This window comes from Euprymna scolopes, chromosome 14 (genome assembly GCF_053919585.1).
Source record: "Euprymna scolopes isolate OS-2025 chromosome 14, ASM5391958v1, whole genome shotgun sequence".
In the NCBI taxonomy this organism is placed as follows: Eukaryota; Metazoa; Mollusca; class Cephalopoda; order Sepiida; family Sepiolidae; genus Euprymna; species Euprymna scolopes.
In genome coordinates, this window is record NC_136495.1 from 33,801,466 (window position 1) to 33,825,884 (window position 24,419).

General features: G+C 35.7%; 1 protein-coding gene across 2 annotated transcripts in view; it reads left to right on the top strand.

The window, feature by feature from the left end:
- LOC145292939 (methylthioribulose-1-phosphate dehydratase-like) overlaps positions 1-17,724 on the top strand; it is a 33,694-nt gene extending 15,970 nt beyond the window's left edge. Inside the window, exons 4-9 of one of the 2 annotated variants that reach the window (XM_080139110.1) lie at positions 2,370-2,487; positions 5,804-5,926; positions 7,992-8,065; positions 10,894-11,000; positions 12,792-12,924; positions 17,560-17,724. In XM_080139110.1, the coding sequence (XP_079995236.1) occupies positions 2,370-2,487; positions 5,804-5,926; positions 7,992-8,065; positions 10,894-11,000; positions 12,792-12,924; positions 17,560-17,565 (561 nt within the window). In that variant the 3' untranslated portion in view covers positions 17,566-17,724. The remainder of the gene's footprint in view (positions 1-2,369; positions 2,488-5,803; positions 5,927-7,991; positions 8,066-10,893; positions 11,001-12,791; positions 12,925-17,559) is intronic. The other variant, XM_080139111.1, reaches the window with a different exon arrangement.
- The last annotated feature ends 6,695 nt before the right edge of the window (positions 17,725-24,419 follow it).

A 24,419-nucleotide genomic window follows, 5' to 3' on the forward strand; every position in this document is an offset into this window, starting at 1 on the left:
TCAATGGTTCATGGGTCGCTTTCCGAGTCAGAGTTTGACTTTTTAAAATGTAAGAAGCTAAGGTCATTCTTTTTAAAATTCTAAAACCCAAAGTATTTGTTCTGTATACAGCATTAAATGACCCAAAGAAGGTTGATATGCTGGTTAAACAAACAAACAAACATACAAGGTATTTGCTCAATGGTTCATGAGCAATAAAGCGACACACAAGGTTTATTATGTATGCGTATATATATTTGTTTAAAAAATTTTGCCTATCAAACTTCTCTATCAGTTTTTATTCTATAGACATGAAACTTCATACATAGGGTATACAAACCCATGCAAAACTTTATATTTGGGTTTTAGCTGGGAAAATTGGGGCAAAAGTGTGAAAATGAAAAAAAAATTGAATTTGCTAAGTGACGGTCAAATGATGGCATTACGAATATGCATGCGTAACGTAATAGCTATTGGTTCATGGCTTGCAGCAAACATTTCTTCATGGTTCTGGTATTTATACTTACTAGTAGACGCTTTCCGACTTGGAGTTTGGCCTTTTAAAATGTAAGAAGCTAAAATCTTAAAATTTTAAAAACCTAAGTCAGACGATTTAAAATTTGAGAAACTGGGGACACATGTTTTAAAATTTGAGGAACTTGAATCATGTTTTAACATTTTAGAAGGTCAGTCATTTTAAAATGATAAGAAAATTAAAAAGAAATATCACAACATGCTCATAAAAGAAAGTGTTAATAATTATTGAAATCTTGTTTTCTGCATAACTAGTTGAAACTAACAATTAAATAAGTGATGCTAAAACAGGTGTTTGTAAATGTGTTCAATGAAAAAGAGTCTCAACAAAAAAAAATGGCAAAAACAGATAGAAAAAAGGGAAACTTGCAGAAAAGGACAACAAAAAAGACCACGATAGGATACTGAGTGTATATGTAAATGAGATTGTCATTTCTACTTTACTATTATTAGACTGACCTAATGTTTAGGAGAGATGGAGAAACATAGAAGATTATAGGTTACGACTGTATATCCTCAATCAAAAATAACAAAAAAAAATGTTTTGCTTGTGTTTGCAACTAATATTCATATACATATAAAATGATGTCTCAATCTGTAAAGTTAAAAAAATAAGAAGAAAGAAAATATCTGAAATTAGAAAGTTTTAAAAAGAAGAAAAACCTGAATCAATATATATGAACACAAAGCAGAAGAGCAGGTGACTCAGTCTGCAGTAAACAGTGTCAGATAAAAAATTTATATTTATTTTTTGCATGAAATAATAAAATGTTATTGTTTCACTGTTTAAAATTTGAGTTCAGTATTTTAAAAAATAATTTATAAAATATTGATTGACTTCTTTATTTTTTTTGTTTTAGAGAAATAAAAAAAATTATTTGACACTGTTGCAGACTTTGAGTTTCCCATTCTTCTGCATCATGAAAAAATCTTTTCTTTATGGAAATGGTGAAAGATTTCTTTTGGAGTTCCTTTCAAATAGTAGGGGGTTGTCTCACTTGCTATTTGCTTTCTCCCTTCTAACATTTGATTGATTTTATCTGGTACTATTTTCTTGTCATCTTTTGCGTGACAGGATGGATAATTATAGATATACCTTGCTTTATTATAGAGAGGACTATTAAGGCCTGTGACTAAAATAAAACATCTGATTTTCATAACTGCTTGAAGGGAGTTGACTATTTTTTAAAAATATTTATCTTTTAGTAATATATGCATATTGTTGTGGAAAATATGAATACAATTTCAAAGTAATCAGGTTTTTTAAAGTTTTCCTTGAAAATAATAATTTGTGTTTTAACTTATTTTTTAACTTGTTTTACTTCCAAACAAATCTAATGTCCACTCTGTTCAATTTGAACAAAAATTAACATGGCTGCCGTACCTTGATAATTGCACAAAAATTGAAAATTGAGGAAAATATGTGTTGAACATTACATTTTTGTATGATTGAAATTTTATGGAAGTATTTCTACCTATATTTTGTTAATTTTTGATTTTTGAGCACTTTTCAAACTTCCTCATGCATGGCTTATTAGCAGCCATGTTTTTAAAAAAAATTTTTTTTATTACTGAAGAGTGAACAGTATTTGTTTTGAACTAAAACCGCTTTAAAATAAGCTAAAACACACACACAAAAAAAAAAAACAAAAAAAAAAACAAATATGGAAAAATTGGAAAAATTTAATGTTACCAAAGGCAAAATACCTACCTGGATAAGTTTGTTATCCAGGTAGGTATCTTGTCTTTGGTAACATTAAATTTTTCCAATTTTTCCATATTTATTTATTTTATTTATTTTTTTCTCCATCTTTTTGTTTGTTCTGTTAATTACCTGATTTTATATACATTTGCAGCCTGAGGATATGTTTGTAATCGATGCAAAAGGGGAGGTAACTAGTGAACCTCCACCGGCAAAAAAATTGAAAAAAAGTCAGTGCACTCCCCTGTTCATGAATGCTTATACAATGAGAGGTCAGTCCTTTTTTTTTTTTTTTTTTTTTTTTTTTTTCAGATTTTCTCTTGCGAAATATGTAAAATACCTCAAGTTTTTTGTTTTTTTACTCAAATTCACTCCAAACAAAGCACATTACCATTAAGACAAAAGGGGTTACTGTGAATTATTATTGTATGTTGCAGAGTTTCAGGTCATCTTTCATAAAGACCTCTCATATTCCAGATCATAACCCTACAAAAAATAAGCTTTGGTAACAGACCATTGATGTTTCTATTTGCATGCTTTATGGTCCCCCGCGATCAATCTTGATAGACAATGGATATCTCTTGTAAGGGTTGCTGTGCTTGTAACTGTGAAGCAAGGATTGTGCAATCTCCAACCACACCTCTCTTAAGTCGCACTGTTTGATTCCAGTGGCAGGGAGAGGTTAAGGACGACTGCAAAAAATGCTGATATAAACAGCACATACAGCACCTGGTATCTTCAAATGGTCACTCACTTTAGTATCTATCAGGTTCAACGTTGCTTAACTTTGGTTATCAGATGGGAACTGGTGTGTTGACATGATTATTTCATATTGGTACACTCTAACAGTCTAGATATGTAGTTCTTGTGCATCAGTCTTATTAATTAAAAGCTGCAGTTACATATGCACTGATTATGGTGTTCATTCATCACTTGTCAGTCCGATCTGAATGCTGATCTTCCGCATGTAGGGTACCTGTGGGATGACCCTGTTGCATAGGTGCTGATCGCTCTGTCATTTTAAATAGTACATTTCCTCTTGTGTTCTTCAATGCGTGCAGATAAAGCAATCATGACCCTTTAGTTACTTGCAGTATGCCAGAAACCTCTGTTTTACGTATGCAGCGATACACTAACACATAATATACATACATGCACACACACACACACACACACATATATATATATATATATATATATATATATATATAAATAATTAGTCCTCGCGTGAAAGAGCAGGACACAATGTTTTAAAAAATAATAATAATAGAATAACAATAAAAAAGACTTTCGCTGGTGAGAACTACTATTGACCGTAACCAGTAATACACTCCTTTTGAAATTTTCATCTCTATTTTTCTTATGTACTGAATATTTGTTAATGAAGCCTATATGAAATATGTTCCTTATTAAATTTTAAAGATTTTCTATTCCGAAAGAAGTTTTAAAAAATTTAATTTAAAATTTATTCTAAAGTTTTTGTTAAAAAAAATTCAGATTTTCTCATTATTCAGACCGGTATTACAAAGAGGGAGTTGCAATAAATGAGTTGTGGTGTGAGGAGAAATACAAACTGAAACAGAATATTCAGACCTGTAATAATACAAAGAGGGGGTTGCAAAAATGAGTTGTGGTGTGAGGAGAAATACAAACTGAACTAAAGAGAAAAAGAGTTTTAAAATATAATCTTAAAAAGATAAGATACAAGTTAGAAAAGCATTTCATCCAAGGAATGAAAATTGTTAAAGAAAATGTTTTTACTATAGGCTTTAAAATTAAAGTACAAGATTCAATTTGAAATGTATTTATCTTCAAAGTTACCTTTATAAATTTTACAAAGTAAGGTATAAAAATTTAATTTAAATTGAATCAAAAAATTACCTTGGATTTATTTTATGTAATGTACATTTTGTTGCAATTTAAAAACATCTTTCATCTAGCAATTAATGATATAGATATAAAATTTTCAATGATTATTTTAAAAAGTGCAACAAAATGTACATTACATAATAAAAATTTATAAAAGTGCACTTTGAAGATAAATAAATTTCAAATTGAATCTTTTACCTTTATTTTTTTTTGTGCACATTTTGTGTATGCCCGATAAAGGCTTTTTTTTTTTTGAGGGGGGGGAACACTGTTTCTTAGAACTTTTTATATATTCCCTAGCGTGTGATATCTCTGATTCATGAAACTAGGTTGTATGTATCTTTAATTTGAACGACTTTTACACATGATTTTTTAAAATCTCTGCGTGTTTGTTTGGCTTTTTCATATATAAGCGAAACTAAATCTGCACATGTGCCGGGGACATCCAGAAAGCAATGAGCTTTGATCAATGCGGAGTGGGGGGGGGGGGAACCCCTTATATCAGACAATTGCTAATCATTTGGACACTCCCCATTTTAGGAGAGCTCGTTTTCCCCAACATCTTAAGTTTCCCTTATGACGTGATGTTTGACCTCATTAAATTCACTTAACTTTTTAATCGTTGAATTAGAACTCTTTTCAGTTCCTGTCCCATTGTGGCTAAGTGGTAAGAAGTCAGGTTTTTTCACACTATCTTTTTCACCTTCGCGCCAAGTCTTCAGGTTCAAGCCTACCTACCTACCAAAACTTTTTTCTTTTACCCCTCCAAACACTCGGGCAACGCTGGGCACCCACGCTAGTCTATAATATAAATCTTACCTGTCTGTTTAAATGTGTGTATGAATGTATGTTTGTATGTCTGTCTAAAACTTTCGACAAAGGCGACGGATTTTCACAAGATCGATGTCCTTTTGAAGCTTGACCCTTCGGACAACAAATATTGAAAATTGGCAAAAAACATTAATTTTCTCAACCTCAACTGGGAAGTTTTCTACAGGGAGGTCATTCAAAGCTCGCGTAAATGACATCGCATAAAAGGCCTTATTTCGACTGCCCATGACGTCACAACCACAGTAGGTTTATCGATAAGAGCATTTTTTTTGTTTTTTTTTCCACCTCTTCTTCCTCTGTTGCATTATGGGTTCGAGCCTACTTACTACTCTTATTTTTTATTATTTTTTTATTTTTTTTTTTATTTTTTTTTTTTGCTCAATTGACACCCTTACACACACCTCCACTTTATTTTCCGCCTTCCCGTCAGGAGTTCAAGCCTGCCTGCCTACTACAACTTAGTTTTTTTGCTCTACACTCAGGTTAGTAATATATAAAAATCGATAGAACATTTACTTGATAATAATATATACAAAATCTGCAGGAATTAAAATATCATATTTAAGCGTACTTTACGACCAGGCTACGCTGGGCATCCCTGCTAATTTAGATAAATACTTTTTCAGTTTTAACAAAAGAGCTACAATAATATCATGGCATGTCCATTTACACTGACCATCTAAAGAATGCCAACATCAATATATTACATATGAATGAGTCTCCTGTGGAATTTCCACAGGTCCTGCTAGTAGATTATTATTACTTTTAAAAAATTATTATTAGATGTATATTTTTATTAGTAGTTCTTTTTCTTTTCACATCGTGGCAGCTTGTGATGAATCCTCCTAGTAGACTAGATATGTTAATAGTATTTTTCTTTTTTTCCAGATGCAGGTGCTGTGATTCATACGCACTCCAAAAATGCATTAATGGCAACATTGTTTTTTGAAGGGAAAGAATTCCAAATTAGTAACATTGAAATGATAAAAGGCATCAAGAAATGCAAATTGCGTAAGTTCGAGCAATTGTTAAAACCAAAAATAGTTCATTAATTTTAATAGATTTATATATATAAACTGTGTGATGTTTGTCTTTTGCTTATAGAAAGAAAGGTTAGAGAATCTACATAAAATCTAAAAGTGTATTTTTATGTAAAATTTACTGTAAGGACAATGAAAATATTCCTAAATTTCAAGGTGCACCTTAAGGAGGCCATGAGGGTATAAGCTCTTAAAACTTCAAATATATCCTATTTTTATGAAATTTATATCATGTATAAAATATTTTGGGGGAAGACAATGAAAGTGATTTTAAATCAATAAGTGGCCATCTAGCATAACATGCTATTGAGGTTGAAGCTTCTTTAAAACTTTATTGATTTTTGATAAAATTTATTATAAATTCTTTGAGGAAGATAAAATGTTCTCTTATCTCTATGCTAATCGCTCTGTGCTGAATATCTAAGTGACCATAGGGATAAAACCCTCTTAAAACATCAAATATGTACATCCACTTTTGACAAAACTTAAACCATGTACTTATGACTGCATTCACCCAGGGTGGGTTGAGTCAGTTCCGAGTGAATTAGTCACATCATGAGTGAAAGCACTCCATCAAGGTCTGTCCACTGCTTCAGCCATTTATGATTCCATTGTTGCATACCGAAGATGCTGGTCAGTCATAACTTTCAACTCAGCTCTGACCATTGCAAGCCACATCCTCAGTTGATGACCATTCTTCTTGCGTGATCTGATAGTGGCGTTGGTGCTATTGTCTTGTGAATCAGTTGGAGAATGATGAAGGGCATGCCCAAACCATCTGAGTCTCCTGATATGGAGTACTTCTTCCAGTCTAAGAATTTTACACCATGTCTTGTTTGAGATGTGATTGGAGATACGAATCTCGAGGTTTTGCACTCGTTTAGAGGATTGTGTAAACAAGGGTCTGGTAGATGTGGCATTTAGTTGTTAACTTCTTTTTTTATAACCAAAAGCAATTATGAAGCCAACAGAAAGCAGAGCAAACCCTGTTTATTCTAATTGAGATGTCATCTTTCTTCTGCCTTGTTGTTGTGAAGGTGGGGCATTGAGATATTTAAAGTTTTCAACCTCTTTGACTATTTCCCCGTTAACGGATATAGTGAGTCAGTGTGGTAGAAAAATGTCAGTCGAGAGAATTTTTTTTTTTTTTTTTTTTTTTTTTTGAGGCATTAGTTTTCATGCCAACTTGCGAAGCTGCACCACACATACCATAAAATCCGTATGTCTCGCCTAATATTGCAATGTCATCAGCAAAGTCTCGCTCAGTGACTGTAAAGTCTTGTCCAACTTATACACCTGGAACACATGGTTAGTCTCTGTTTTAAAATCCAATTAATGACGTAGTTGAAAAAGAACTGATGAAATAATGCAATCCTGATGAATACCAGACCGAATGGTGAAGAAATCAGAATCCTTGCCTAATACTACAACGACCTCAACAAAGTCTAGATTAGTGACTGTAAAATCAAACTTATAAATCTGGAGTGAAGCTTCCACCTGGTACACCATGATGAGTCACTGACTAGAATAGGTAATCAATCGATTTGATTGAAAAATAGGCGATTTCATCGATTTTGATAACAATAAAAGTATGGGAAAACAATGTAGCGTTTTTTTGCAAGTAAGTTTTAATTTTATAAGAATTCGGTTCAAGTTTAACGACCAAACAATGTTGTTTTAATTAAATTTAACTTTCAAAATCCTTAAAAAAAAATTGAAGCAAAATATTTTATAGGTAATGCCAGATATGTAGGGCTAATTATTATATATTTTTCCCAAACTAGAAACAACGCCATTATGCATCTTAAAGCCAGAACATTGTAGAAGATTATCTCCCTTCTAATATGGAGATGCCATTTGATTGTGTCTGTTTTTTTTTTTTTTTTTTTTTGATCTAGTAAAGTATTTTTTTATGGTTAATGGAAAATAGGTATGACTAATTATTGTTTCATGCACAAAACTTTTAATTAAAAAAGTAAAATTGTTTAATTTCTTTATTGTTTTTGTTAATATATTCTGAATATTCTTGACTTCAGGTACCAACTATCGTTACGATGACCTCCTTGTTGTCCCTATTGTAGAAAACACCCCATTTGAAGCTGATCTCAAGGTAATATTTTCAATTTTTGTGTGGAAATAAAATTCAAAGTGAGATGTTAAGGACTTTTTTTCTAAAAAGTAATCTTTTGTGTTTCATGTCTCTTGCTTTAAACATAAATTTGTAGTTGTTTTCTCATGTATTAAAGTTAGCAATTTTGTGTACCATGATGTTTGCTCACTCATTGCATGTAGGAGATCCAATCTCGAAGATTCTTGATTAAAATATGAGGGTTTTTAACTTATTACTTGACTCCTGGCTTCGATAAGAGCATTTTTCTGGCACGTTCCTTGTATCAAGATGTATATCCAACCAGTGTTGAACAACAACAACAAATATGCATGAAAGGAAATAAGTATTCCATTTTGCATTTGCACCATTCCTTATCAAATTAAATAGCCTGAAGATAGCTGATTAAGAAGTTTCTCATATTAGTATAGATGTTAATGTTTACTGATCAAGATTTCACTTTTTTCTTTCTAGAATTACTAAATATATATATTTTTTTTAATTGAAAGTCATGCTTAATTTTAGAAGAGTTTCCAGTGGGTAGTGTAGAGGACCAGGATATAATAATACCCTAACTCGCTACAAGAAAATAATGAAACGAATGGAATTGAAGGAAACAAAAACTCAATTGATGGATAAGATAAACGTCGTTTATTTACTGTTGAAAGAATGAATGTTTTAGATATAACATGTGTTCATGTCAGCGCGGGTGTGACCATCGTTCGTTGCAGGACTGGTGTTGTAGAAAGAAAAGGAAATGTGTGTTCATCTCAAGTTCGGGTCACTATCGTTTGTTCGCGCGTGGGAAGAGAAGTGAGTAATGTAATAGAACGAGAAATGACAGTCCATCGTGTAGACAAAGAAAAGAATAGAGGGTTGACGTTAGTTAGCAGTCAGCTACGCGAAGGTGTTCTCAGGGACCAGTAGTAGATAGAGAGAGAAAGAGTGTATGGTGTACATACTGTTTGTTAGCCTTTTGTCCCACATAGTAGCAAGTGGTGCGAGGTACGCGTGCGCGCGCGCCTGCCGAAACGCCGGTGGTTGGTGCGCCGTCCAACCACCTCGGAAGGCAGGTTTGAAAAGGGTTGGAAACAGCTTGTCTCTTCCTTTTATAGGTGTTTCTGCTGGTCTTTTGCGCATGTGTGGATTTCCTTTGAAAGGAAGTGACGTCGTCCATCTGTGTGCGCGTGTGTGAGTACATGTGTGTACGTTAGTGTGTGTGTGTATACACGTGAATGTGAGTGTATGTACGCGAACGGACGTGGGCGCGTATGTTTGTGTGTGCGTATGTATATGACAAGTAATATAGCTTGAGATGTGAACATGTTTTTGTGTGAGACTAGGAAAGGCTCGCGCAGTAGCTAATCTATATAAGTCATGAGATGAAGAAGTTTTATATGGGTAGCTAATCTGTACAAGTTTTGAACTGTAAAAGTTTGCTGACGAAGAGCAGAAATCTTTCTCATGTGGACACGAAAAATTCTAAAAGATCCAGTACTTTTATGAAGTGATTCTGGTTTCTGATTGGTTGCTAGCAGAATGTGGTTCTATTTGATTGGTTAGTTTCCATTGCCAGTTTTTATAAATAGAATATTCCAATTTTTTTTTTTTAATCATACCTTCTCATATCAAAAATATTGCAACACTATGACTGATTTTGCAACTCCATTTTAATATCTAGCGAGAGTGGGGATGTCCGCCTATGATAAAATTTTGTTCTTGCTTGCTGAAATGAGGTTAAATATTAACTGAAATGAAAGTGGAGAAGATACACAATTCACAACTTTATGATATTTTAGAAATATTTTGCAAACAAGGTGTGTTAGCAGCTAAATTTCGAGGCCAACTTATCTGATAATATCTGATTAAGTTAAGTGGTATTTGCGAAATAAATTTTATTTTAATGTCATAAAGATGGTTCTGTAAATGCATCCTGTAGGAATGAAGGTGAATTCAAAAAGCATGAAAGTCAGGCTTTAATGCATTAAAAACTAATTGCTTTGTGTTTGGTTAATGAGAATTGTACTATCCAATCAAATGGAGCTGTTTTAGAAGACAAAGGCAAGTGGTGCTTAAGATAATTAACAAATTGATTTTTTTAAATATGTCGTTTTAAGCAAAAACAATATTGTATACTTAATTGTCATGTTGAAAATAGTAATATATCCAAAAATTACGAAAATTCATCATTTCCACATGGCACGGAAATACGTAATGATGCTTTGACTTGAAATGTGTTGGTTTAAAAGATCACCAATGCAAATGAGCATCAAAGATTTTATGTCTTGTTGTGTCAATGCCCTGAGACCTGCTGCCACTTGCCTTGACTTGGTCATCTATCTTTGATTCATACTTGGGAATCATTCTGTTTTGCAGATTTGGGTCATCATGGCATGTACTTAGTGTGACCTTTGTTAAAATCCATACTAGCTCACTTATTTGCTATTTAGATAATGTCCCTAATACGTAACACTAAATACCTCAAACACATAGTCAAGCAGTTGTTGGTGGAAGGTTGTGGTCAATTGTTGAATAATAAGATGAGTGAAGGGAGCTGCCATGATTTAGTTGAGGGAAAGTGATATCAGACCTGAAAGAGGACAAGAAAGGTGTCTGCCTTGTACACCATGTTATAAATACTGTTGGATTTCAGCAAAGTCGGATACGCTTGTAACAGTTTGTGTCTAGATTACTGAAGGATCTGTCCTCCCTCCCTTGCATATTAAAATAACAGCTCACTGTTCTTGTTTATCAGAAGAACTTTTATAAGGCAAGCTGCATCACTGATCCTCATTAGATATATAATATTTATCCTTTTCTAAACATTATAGGAAGCTATGGCCCAAGCAATGCAAGATTATCCGGAGACCTGTGCAGTCCTTGTTCGTCGACATGGAGTATATGTATGGGGTAAGACGTGGCAAGAAGCCAAAACTATGTGAGTATTTATTTCTTTTTGTTGAGTTGTTGACTTTTCTAGTGTCCATTATTTTTATTCATTTTTTTTTGTGCTTATACAGATAAACATACACATTCTAAATAAAAATTCTTCAATATCCTTACATGTTAGGCAAATATAAGTATCGTCACTGAAAATTAGGGAAAATTATTATATTTATCTATATATCTAAAAAGGTGAACGTGTCTGTCTGTGTGTGTGTGTCTGTGTACATTTCCCTATGCAATAACTCTGTCAATTTTAAGTTTACAGACTCGAAATTTGATATACAGGGTACTGGGATTTGGAAAAATCTTTGTAATCTGTTTTCGGGCAGAAATTTGGCTGTTAAGGGGTCAAAGTTCAACGATTTGACCTTTGAGAACTCTACCAAACTCCTCCACCAATTTTGGGTATAAACAATTGAAATTTTAGATATAGGTTCCTTGGACATGGATCTAACTTAATTTGAGCCCAAAACAAATGTTATGGGGTCATAATAGAGGTCAAAGTTAAAAAAAAATGTAATTTCTGCGGTCTCTACAAAATTACTCAGACAATTTCTCGTCTAAACATTTGAAATTTTACATAGAGTATTCAGAGAAAGGTCAAGCTTTTTTTTTAATCAGTTTGGGTCGAAAATTTAAGCTATCGATATATGTATGTATGTATGTTTGCATGTTTGCCTAAAACTTTTGACAGGCGATGGATTTTCACAACATCAGTATCGTTTTAAAGCTCAACCCTTCAGACGAAAAATACCGAAAAATTGGTTAAAAATATTAATTTCTTCCCCCTCAACTGGGCACTTTTCTACAGGGAGGGGTCGCTTTTTTCGCCGATATTTTCGAAAGTCATCCCCTCTTTTCGATTGTCTAGCTTTAATTTAAACCTATGTCACTCCCGGTCTGACGGTGGTCGTAACAGCAAAGACGTCACTTTTTTTCCCGTTCTTTTCCTCCTTCACGGTACGGGTTCGAGCCTGCCTTCCTACTACAACTTTTTTTTTTTTTTTGGCTTCATATACACCTCCAAACACCAGGAAATGCTAGTATTATAGATAATAAACAAATATATATACCAATTATAGCAGGATAACCCACCATGGGTTGGAGGAAGTTTTAATGGGTTATACCGCTCACCCTCACCAACGGAGGTGGAACCTCAGTGCTCTATCTTATAACTGGGAACCCTATGTATGCTCACACCATTTGACATAGAGCTACCGAACTTGCCATGATAACCCACCATGGTAAGGGGTGGTGTGGGTTACATCACTCCCTCCCACCAATGAACGTGGAACCCCATGGGGATAATTTAAATTGAGGAACCCTAATTAGTGTTCATACATTTGTGTCAATAAAGATTACACTACTGCCCCCTCGTGTTCATTTGAGCAATTCTGGGTCTGTCTGCTTATAGATCTATAGGATGATGTAGTAAAGCTCAACATCTGTGTGTCTATCTGCCTGTACATCTATGAGGTGAAATGGAATATAAGATACAAAAAGTATGTAGAAAATAAATATCGGTTTAAAAGAATTTAAAAGTTATTCATATGGTTGTATCAATCAGTCCATTTTTGAAGTTGCTCTCTGAACCCAGTCAACTTAATGTGCTGGCGGCTTAAGATTTTAGATATGCTTGCTATATAACAGCATTGCTGATTGGTTGTAGCAGTGAACTTCCTTTCGGGCCTTCCCAATCAGATGCCATCTTTCTGATGAGCCGAACACATGAAAAAGCGCGTAAAGGTAAAACCATGGCAGCAATCTCTCTCTTTCTTCCCAGATCTTGGACTGACAACAACTCCACGTGGCATGAATCTATCTCAACTTCTCTTGGGCCGCCACACAACTCACCCCAGCCTTCGGGCTCGGAGTTCGATTATGATGGAATACAAATAATCCAGCATGACAATACAGTACATAAATGAACTTTTATCTTCTACAGCGCTGTCTTTAATCTTTCGTGCCCATCCATAAACATGGACGCACATGTCTACTACTAACTTGGACACGCACATACATGAACTCTTTCTCTTTTAACAGGCCTTTCTATTCTTTAATCTTCTTCTCCACACAGAAACTCTTTCCACGACTAATCAATGAAATCATTATTAAATGTTAGGATGCGGCTTCTTTTATTTATGTCTATACTTTACCATAGTAAGTCATAGTAAGTTTCTGCAAAATCTCCGTGTCCAAGTGGCAAGGTGACTTATTTTGCCTGAATTAAAATTAAAAAAATAAATTTGCGAAAAAGAGAAATAATGAAAGATTTTATAACTCTTGCTGCAAATAAGTTATTTTTTCCACTGTATCTTTCCTTTTTTTTTTTTTTTTTTTTTTTTTCCCACCTTTTGTTTTTTCACCTTCTTTTCTATGGAGTATGAGCCTAGTCTGCACTAGGCCTGGACCTGAAATGACCCCTTAACAAAAACCACTTTATAATACTCTCTCCTCGGTTTTGGTTGCAGAACATGAGTCTTGTCATTAGGTTAGCCCCATTTTGTCCGATGGTGCATGTGATTTGTCCATTTTACCAAAGCTTTGCTGATGTTTGCTAAAACGAGTGAAGCATGCATGGTCCCCCATGAGTGCACAGTGAATGAGGCATAAAAAAAATTACTAAGTTCAGTGCTTCTCCCCCCCTCCCCCAGTTAGCCCCAAAAGTCCCCAAGGAATATCAAATCATGGTGAAAATGAACAAACACTGCAGTTTTAGGCCTTAACATATGTAAATTTTAGTTTTGCACCATTCAAAAAAAAGAAATGATTAAATCCATCATTTGTGTGTGTGTAAGCCAAAAAGTCCCCAAATGCCTTAATATATTTAAATTTGAGTTCAACTTTCCCGGAAAATTCGTTCTATTACTTTTTTACTCATAGCATGTTTAATGTTTGTGCAAAATTTAAAAAAATTCCAAGGTGCAGTTATTGAAAAAAGTGCGGACAGACAAACGGATGAACGGACAAATGGACAAAGGTGAATTTACAGGACCACCCTCCTTTTTTGTTGGGGGACCAATAAATTTACCATTTAAACAAGTACATATACCAGTAATGTATGTTCTCAACTTCTGCCTTGAAATCCAAGATTTGTATTTTTTTATTTAAAAAAATTTTTTTTTTTTTTTAAAGAAAAAGCTGATTACTGCTTTGCTGTTTACTTTATTTCTCTCTTCATATCTTGCCTTTCTTTTCTCTCTGAAAACTGAAACTATTCATTTTGCCATTAAGATTGCTAAGATTTCAAACCTTTTATAATGGTTTTTGTTTTGTCAATGATTGACTTCCTGTAACACCCGCCTGCACATGACTTTTTTTTTCTTTCTTAAAAAAAAAAAAAAGGAACTTTGTTGCTCAATTAATCAATTAATCAATAAATCAATCAATTAATCAATCAATCAATTAATCAATTAATCAATCAATTAATCAATCAATTAATCAATTAATCAATCAATCAATTAATCAATCAATCAATTTATGAATTAATCAATCAATTAATCAATTAATCAATCAATCAATTAATCAATTAATCAATCAATTAATCAATCAATCAATCAATTAATCAATCAATTAATCAATCAATCAATTTATGAATTAATCAATCAATTAATCAATTAATCAATCAATCAATTAATCAATCAATCAATTAATCAATTAATCAATCAATTAATCAATTAATCAATCAATCAATTAATCAATCAATTAATCAATTAATCAATCAATTAATCAATTAATCAATCAATCAATTAATCAATTAATTAATCAATCAATCAATTAATCAATCAACAAATTAATCAATCAATCAATCAATTAATCAATCAATCAATTAATCAATCAATCAATCAATCAATCAATTAATCAATCAATCAATCAATCAATTAATCAATTAATCAATCAATCAATTAATCAATTAATAAATCAATCAATCAATCAATCAATTAATCAATCAATCAATTAATCAATCAATCAATTAATCAATCAATTAATCAATTAATCAATCAATCAATTAATCAATTAATCAATCAATCAATTAATCAATTAATCAATCAATTAATCAATTAATCAATCAATCAATCAATTAATCAATTAATCAATCAATCAATTAATCAATTAATCAATCAATCAATTAATCAATTAATCAATCAATTAATCAATTAATCAATCAATTAATCAATCAATCAATTAATCAATCAATTAATCAATCAATTAATCAATTAATCAATCAATTAATCAATTAATCAATCAATTAATCAATTAATCAATCAATTAATCAATCAATCAATCAATCAATCAATCAATTAATCAATCAATCAATCAATCAATTAATCAATCAATCAATCAATCAATTAATCAATCAATTAATCAATCAATCAATTAATCAATTAATCAATCAATTAATCAATTAATCAATTAATCAATCAATCAATTAATCAATCAATTAATCAATCAATTAATCAATCAATTAATCAATCAATTAATCAATCAATTAATCAATCAATTAATCAATCAATCAATCAATCAATCAATTAATCAATCAATTAATCAATCAATTAATCAATCAATTAATCAATCAATTAATCAATTAATCAATCAATTAATCAATCAATTAATCAATCAATCAATTAATCAATCAATCAATTAATCAATCAATTAATCAATTAATCAATTAATCAATCAATTAATCAATTAATTTAACGATTAACTTATCTGTAAATTTATTTGCTTTTTGTGTACCAAGATCGAAATTTTACGAATCATTTTGAATGCGTTATTATATATCACTATGGAATTGCTACAGCTACCTAGCTTGAAAACCAAGCTATTAAACTTGACATAATGATATGGGACAAGAATGAGGACAAAAAAGCAATCTTGGAAGTTAGTGTCCCTGATGATGCTGAGTTAAACAGAGCTGAGAGGGGAAAAGATAACGAAATATTAAAATATTATGTATGACATGAAAAGAAATTGGAATCTTAGGAAGATCTCTATCATTCCACTAATTATAGGAGCAACTTAACTCGTGAAAAAGAATTGCAAAAACTGTCTGACAAATATACCTGGTGAACAAAGTGCAAGAGAGATTCAAACAATTGCACTTAAAGAAACGGTTAGAATCTTAAAATGATATCTTGGTTGGAATATATAACATAGAGGGTGAATGTCAGGCATCCGGTTTGGATAAACTGATAAGAAAATTGGGGGGGGGGGAGGTATAGGAGTTTTTTTTTTTTTTTTTTTGTGTTGTCCTTTCCAGACAAACACAAAACATTCCAAAATAGCACTCACCCTAGGTGGATTGAACCGGCTTCTATGAAGGAGTTAGTTTCATGAGAATATCAGATTCACAAACAATCCTCATTCTTATGTCTATCTCAGTCAAAGGAGATGACTATATTAGTTTTTTTGTAGTTCTTGCAGGAAGACATCATTAGACTCAACATTATTTCATGAAACACAAACGCACATGATGGTTGTGACCCGCCATGTTCTGAAAAGTCATATAGATTTCAGCTTTTGCTATGCATATCACAGATATACTAAGAATACAGCATAATCACATTAACATACCGGTTCCCATTAAATCACCAAAGTTAAGTGATATTCAGCCTGGACAGTACTAAAACTAAGACCATTTGGGTATACATATGTGCTCTCTGCTTATATTGGCATTGTTTCTAGTTGGCCTGGACTTCTGCTGGTCAGTGAAATCTAATGGTGCTTACTTAGTAGAGGTGTGGTTGAGGATTGCGCAACCTTTGCTTTACAATTACACATGCAGATATCCTTACAGGGGGTATCCTTTGTCTTTTTAGACTGAACAGAGGCTGTAAAAATAAACAATAAAAAAAAAATTATTTTATTGAAGTTAATTGAGACAATGCATGAAGAACCGACTTGATATAAGGAGCTAAAATAACAACAGATGATTATCACGTAAGACAGGAGATACTTATTGACTTTATTCTTTAAAAGACAAGATGGTAGGTAGGAGGAAAACAGACTGCAGGCTTGTAAGCCTGTTTTCATGTTGAGTGTTTTCTTCCTACCTATAGCTTTGGTCTTTTCACTGCTAAGGCCAATAGACACCTCTTGTCTTTGTGTTAATCATCTTCTGTTCTTGCTCAATTCTTACATCATTTTATGCTTGTCAGGAATGATTTCCATAAAAATGTGTTTACAAAAATTCACCCGTTCTCTGGCAATAAATCTGCTGCGATTAGTTTGAATGATTTTTTTTTGTATGTTTCTCAGATAATTTCTAACGGAAATCTTTTCTCTTTTTTGTATTATTATTCATCGGACTACGTTTCGGTCGATATAATCTCCGACCTTCTTCAATTCCGTCCAAATTCCCTGGGTTCGACAGAAACATTCCCGAGTTCGATACGATACACCTGAAGAAGGTCGGAGGTTATATCGACCGAAATGTTGTGAAAATCACACTCAAGATGAGAACAGTTGTCAGCTGAATAATAATACAAATAACCAATCCTCATCTCAAAAATTCACAAACGTTTTCTCTTTTTGTTTCTTTTTTTTTTTAGGTGTGAATGTTATGATTATCTCTTTGATATTGCGGTGCAAATGAAGAAAGCTGGCTTTGACACAACATCCATTCCGAAACCTCCAAAAGGTGCTTATGTGAGCGCAAACCATTCATTACAATAATAATGGAATCATCACATCAAAAAAAAAAATCTGCAATCAAATTTTTTGTGTTTGTTTGTTTACTTTTACTCTCAACCCCCAAGAAATATTGATAATCTTTTGTAAACATGCACTGAGTTGCATATTTTAGCGGCCTGTACAAATAGTAAATGGTGCAGGTGATGGATGCTTGGCTTCGTTAAATGGGGAATCATGCTGAAAACAACATGTTTGACAAAAGTAATGTCCAAATTATCTGCAGATAAGCTCCTTTGTATGGAGACTATCTAGCTGTAATCTTTAGTGAATATCTCGAGTAATAAGCTTCTGGGAGGTCGAATGTTGACCACTAACAAAGACCAGCATCAATCAGGGGTGAAAAAGTTCAAGGAGATGGGAAGGAGAGACAGAGCCAGCCTTCCAGGAGTGAGGCAATAAGTTGGAGTTGGATGAAGCAGTTGGTTTTCCTAAGTGCTTGCAATCAGTTGGGCTGGTGTGCCTCTCTGGCAAGTCGAGCACTTTGGGCTCGTAGCTAAAGGATTATATTAATTTGTACATGTTTGTCAAAAATCTCATTTTACAAGTCTGCTGTTTGACTTAAGAAAGCAAGTGCCATTTAACCCCTAAATAAAAATGTTTCTTTTCTTTTTTTAAACTGGAGTTGTAATTTTGGTTTGGTGGGAGAATCAGACAATGACTTTTGACTGGCACAACAAATGGCATGATCACGTCTTGTACATGTTCATATTCTAAATATAATAATAATATAAAACAAGAAAAGTTAATTTTTCAATATTTTATGTCTAAATGAAAGAAAATCAGCAAAAAATAACTAAGAATAACATAAAAAGCCTTCCATTAGAAAGGAAAGTGAGAAAAAGGTAGATACTAGAATGGAGCTAAAACCCTCCTTAAAACCTGAGAGGTCCGCGTACATGAAAATTTTCCAATTTTTTAATGTGTTAATTTTGTCATTATTTTATGTCTAATATGACCTTCACCTTCACCGAGGTGCACGACTTATATGACCGTCACCTTCACCGAGGTGTGCGACTTGACACAAAAAAACAACTTCTTAATCAACTGCTAACGCACGCGTCACTGTAACGTCCAATGACAACAACAACAACCTTCTCACTCAACTTGCCTTTTATACCACTCTCTCAATCCCTCCTCTTGCGCATGCGTCCGGAGATTCCTGACAACTTTGAGACTTCCACTTATAAAAACCCAAGTTTTGTTGTCGCGCATGCCTACACAAGGCACAAACACGTGGGCGTTTGTTTTGTTGGTAAGTACTACACTCCCCCCTGATCTGATGATCACATAGAGTGCACTCCGGGAGTGGCCTCTTAGTTTGCTGGCTTCTGCGAAGGGTGTTATTTACAATCTTGGATTCAGGTTCTGGTTCTGGGTGTCGTACTAGTTCTGGTTCTGATCCTGCCTGATCAGACGAACTACAACTACCACTCTCTTGCTCGGTGACCTCATCAGCAGCTCATCATCTGATGATTCATCGCTCTCTGTAGTTGTGGGATGTACTTCACTGGCTAGGAGAAGATCGCGCACATGGCGTGGGGTTCCATCAACAAGGACCGACTGCTGGCTGACCACTCCAGATATTCGTCCTAGCTTGAACTTGGTAGTGCACCGGTTTCCAGGGAGTCTTGTCATGACTCTCCTCGTCGATTGGTTGGACAGTGTCAATGCTCTTTATCCTAACACAGTATATGTGTATGGCATTGGCCGGTGCTGTTGTTAGTGTCTTTCCATCCTTTGGTGTGATGTTATACCAATACGTGGCCTCCGTAATGGTGCATTGCTTTCTGGCAGCAATTCTCTTGATGCTGCGATGGCTCCTCTCAGCAATGCCATTCCCTGATGGCACATGAGCACATCACAGTCGTAGTCGGACACCCCACTCATTCAACAACTGCCGAACTTGGTGGCTACAAAAAGCAGCATCGTTGTCCGTCAATATCTCTTCCGGCGCACCTCGCTCAGAAAAGATAGATGACAGTTGGCGGACAACATTTGCTGAGTCCTGCCTGGTCATTTTCCGTCACACCGCAAAACGAGTGGGTCCACAGTTGATAAGGGTTAGAAAGGGCTTACCACTGTAATGGGTAATATCCATCGCTACTCGTTGCCACACATGCTCAACCTCCAATCGCCCCTTCTGTCATTGCTCAGGTGCAGGATCGATAGACTGGCATGCCTCACAGTACTTGATGATCTGCCTGACATCTGCCCTTGTCACTGCCGGGTCCACACGCCTCGTAAAATACAGAGTTCTTTTGATACCTGGATGTCCACTCTGCACATGAATTCTTTGTATTTGGCATGAGCTAATCGCGCCAATTGCGCAAGATCGAGCAGCGAACTCCACGCCTGTCTTCACAGCTTCATACCATTTGTGAGGCACACGGGTTAGTTGGTCTGCACGATTATAGTGTGATGCCACGAGCGTTACACTCACCGACAGGTCATACTCCGATACCAGACTCTTCAGGGTGTTTAGCCTCCGCGGGATTAACATCTCACTGGCTGCCTTAGTGCGGACTCTCGTTCATCCCGAAAGAGTGTCAGACACCCAGTGGTAGACGCAGAGAGAATCCGTGTACAAGTGCAACTTCTTTGACTGCCATTGCAGTGCCAGATTTAAACCCTTCACAACAGCATCCAGTTCCAGTTGAGCATCATTCACGGTCGCAGCCAGCACGCGTTTTCAATTACGTTTCCACGTTGCTCCAATAACACTTCCAATGTCAAAGAACTAGCGTCAACCCACACATTCATAGTGTCCCCATCGACACACCATTCTCCACGGGCAGGGTCCTCCTTGTCAACTCTCTCTAGGGTTTCCGTCGTTATCAGAGTTAGAAGAGCATCATCAGATACATCATCCCAACCTGTAGTTACTAAACTTGCCCTGCGTTTGATGACGCTCACAGCTGCTCGGAGCCAGCCACACGCTGGTAAGTGACCAATAAGTTTCCCACACAAGGAAAAAATAGTCTGCCGCGTAATAACATCAGGGATGTTTGGAATCTCACTGCCACGCCTCCATCCTAAGGTACTGTCTTTCCCGCAGACGTCCAATCCTAATACCCATGCTCCATCCCTCAGACGTTCGGGATCCTTGCACTCCAACCCGAATTGAGCTTTTCTCTGACGTGTGACGAAGATTGTATATCTTCATTGACGTACACATTGTCAATATATGCCGATGTTGCGTCCTCAGTGGTCTTTTCCTGGGACAACACTGCATTTACAATGGTCTTCATGATTTGCGGTGCCACATTCAGCCCAAAGCCAAGTCGAGTAAAGCAGTATCTCTGACCCTGGAACCACACTTTCTGGAACGGCCACAATGTCTCATCCACTCGCACCTGCAAACAAGCCTTCTACTATAGACACAGTGGAGCCCTTCTGGCGCCATTCTCTCAGCTTGCTGGCACACACGTCAGCATCGGCAGTGTACGTCTCTTATGTATCCATTGAGTTCACGATAGTCCAGCACCGGACGAACTTTTGATTTGTTATGCTGGACTACCGCCATTAAGGGAATCAGACCCTTAGGTGGTCCCAGCTTGTTGAGGTAGGGGATCAGCCATCCATTCTGGATCCATGCCTCAAGCTCCTTCTTGTATTCATAACGGGCCTTGTCGGTATCGAGTACTCTGCAATGCTATTCTTAAGTTCGGTTGGCGCCCTTCCTTCTGTCCACTTCATCGATGCAGTCCATGCTTTTTGGTGATGGTCGTAGTCCACCTTAAAATCAGGCCGATCAATGTGAACTGCAGCACACACTGGGGTTTCCAAAAACCGCACAGTCCCATCTCTTCTGATAACAACTCCCCCCAGTGCCTTAATAGCATCATATCCCAACAGTACATCGAATCCCAGCAAATCCCCTCGCATCACCAGAACACAAATGTCTGCGGCCACACCAGAGTCTGTGTGGACTTTGACAGTTCCGGCTCCACAGCAAGCTTGCATATTGCTACCTATTGTTGTTACTTTGATGTTCTGCTTTGTCCAGTTTCAACACAACTTGGCTCTCATGATGGTGTGTGAGCACCCGGAGTCGAGAAGAGCTGAACAAGGCACTTGGTCCACGTACACATTTATTCTCGGTTGCTCATCAATTAAATCTTGTCCGGGGAACAGGGCGGCACTGACGTCCTGCCCCCTGATGCATTTCCCGTACAATTTTGGGATTAAATGTCCATAACTACCACATTGGAAACAGCGCGGGTGTCCCCGCCCCTTGTTAGTACAACTTCTTGCGAAATGGCCTCGCTGGCCGCAGCAGAAACATCTCCCATTGGTCGTGGGTCTCAAACTGGGACTCTTTTCAGCATCAGTCTTGGCTGCCTGCGCCATCATTACAACCGGTTCCCTCGGGTCCTTCTCATCTCTGATAATGGCTCGAGCGCGTTCCAACAAATGTTCCATGGGCGTTACAGATACGCTGGTGGAAGCCCTCAACAGTTGCTTAACATGGGTGAGAAGGCTGGCCACAAACGCATACGCCAGTGTCTGCTCTGACACTCCATTGCCAAATAGAACTGCAAGTTTCTTCAGCTCCGCGAAGAAGACGTCCACGGTTTCTCCTGGCATGAGCTTCCTAGAGGCAAATGTTTCGTAGGCCGTGCAGGGATCCATGGCAAATGCCTTGTATAAAGCATTTATTATAGAGGTAACAGCCTTCTCCACGGCACTAAGTTGCTGATACACACTCAGGGCGCCTCCAGCCAATCTCAGGGGAATCACAGTATGCACCCCCTTTACTTCACAGAGGTTGCAGGTCAGCTCAACCCTTTTGACTCAGTCGCCAACAAAAGTGGATCCGTCGAATTTGGGTATCAGTTTTAAATAAAACTTTGCCCCAGCCATAGTTGTCCAGGAAAAGAGACAAAACAAAATCGCCGAAATAGCTTATGACCTTCACCTTCAACGAGGTGCACGACTTATAGGACCTCCACCGAGGTGCGCGACATGATGCAAAAAAAACAACTTCTTAATCAACTGCTAACGCACACGTCACTGTAACGTCCAATGACAACAACAACAACTTTCTCACACGACCTGCCTTTTATACCACTCTCTTCATCCCTCCTCTTGTGCATGCGCCAGCCGATTCCTGAAAACCTTGAGACTTCCGCTTATAAAAACCCAAGTTTTGTTGTCGCGCATGCCTACACAAGTCACAACCACGTGGGCGTTTGTTTTGTTGGTAAGTACTACATCTAAATCAAAGAAAATCAGCGGAAAATGACTAAGAATGACATAAAAAGCCTTCCATAATGGAAGGCTTTTTATGTCATTCTTAGTTATTTTTTGCTGTTTTTCTTTCATTTAGACATAAAATAATGACATTCTAGTATCTACCTCTTTCTCACTTTCCTTTCTAATGGAAAGAGGAAAGTGAGAAAGAGGTAGATACTAGAATGGAGCTAAAACCGTAAAAACCTGAGAGGTCCGCGTACATGAAAATTTTCCAATTTTTCAATGTGTTAATTTTGTCATTATTTTATGTCTAAATGAAAGAAAATCAGCGAAAAATAACTAAGAATAACATAAAAAGCCTTCCATTAGAAAGGAAAGTGAGAAAGAGGTAGATACTAGAATGGAGCATAAGCCCTAAAAATCTGAGAGGTCCGCGTACATGAAAATTTTTCAATGTGTTAATTTTGTCATTATTTTATGTCTAAATCAGTTAAAAGTAGCAAAAAATTACTAAGAATAACATAAAAAGTCGTCCATTAGAAAGGAAAGTGAGGAAAAGGTAGATACTAGAATGGAGCTAAAACCCTACACACCTGAAAGGAACAAAAATGCCGGGAATTATTGTCTCTATTACAGTAGATAAAGTTAGCTTTTTTTTTTAAAAGTAATATACTTAATATATACTATTACTGCAAGATCGCTTATATTGAAAATGCTTGCTTCCTGGCTAGCCAATTAAACTATCTAATATAGTTAGTCTTATTTTCTATTATATTCAAAATATAATACAGTGACATTAGCAAAGAAAAAGTCACCTATGAAAACGAACTTCCTATGTTAAAACCTTGAATAATTATCTAAACTCAAATGTAAATTAATATTAAGCTGACTTTACAAGTTGATAAAAGTTAATTATTGGATGTTAATTATAAGGTGAAGCTCCAATGATTCAAACTCGAGATAGATTACGACAAAAACTTCCAACCATTAATATGGGAGGGGAGATTATCATCAAAAGTGTCCTGAATTGATAATTGAGTACTGGACATACTACTTAGATATTAATAAGTCACTTGTACCCATTCCCCTCCCCGTTTTTTTTTCTTTTGTTTTTTTTTGATGGAGAGTAGATAATACAGTGGATGTGGTATCGGCAGCTCCAGTAACTCTCGCTTCTCCTTTTTTGTCCCTCAGTCCTCATTCAAATGGGTGATTTTTCTGACAAAGGGTGAAGAAAAAGCTGCTTAAAGGTTGGTAGTACTTGGTGGACAGTAGTCTGAGATGTCGGAAATTTTTCTGTCTCTATGTCTATCCTTGTGGCCATGTCACTAGTAAGGGTGCTGGAGGTAAACGTTTTGTCTGGGCTGACGTTATCCGCCTGATAGTCAGGGACCCAAGCCTTGGATTAACCACTAAGGAGGCTGTCCTATCAGCAGGCGCAAAGTACTGGGACTGCTGTATTGCCATTTTGTGAATGGATTCTGGACCATGCAGTAGTCTCTGGTGGGGCCTCTCGATGCCA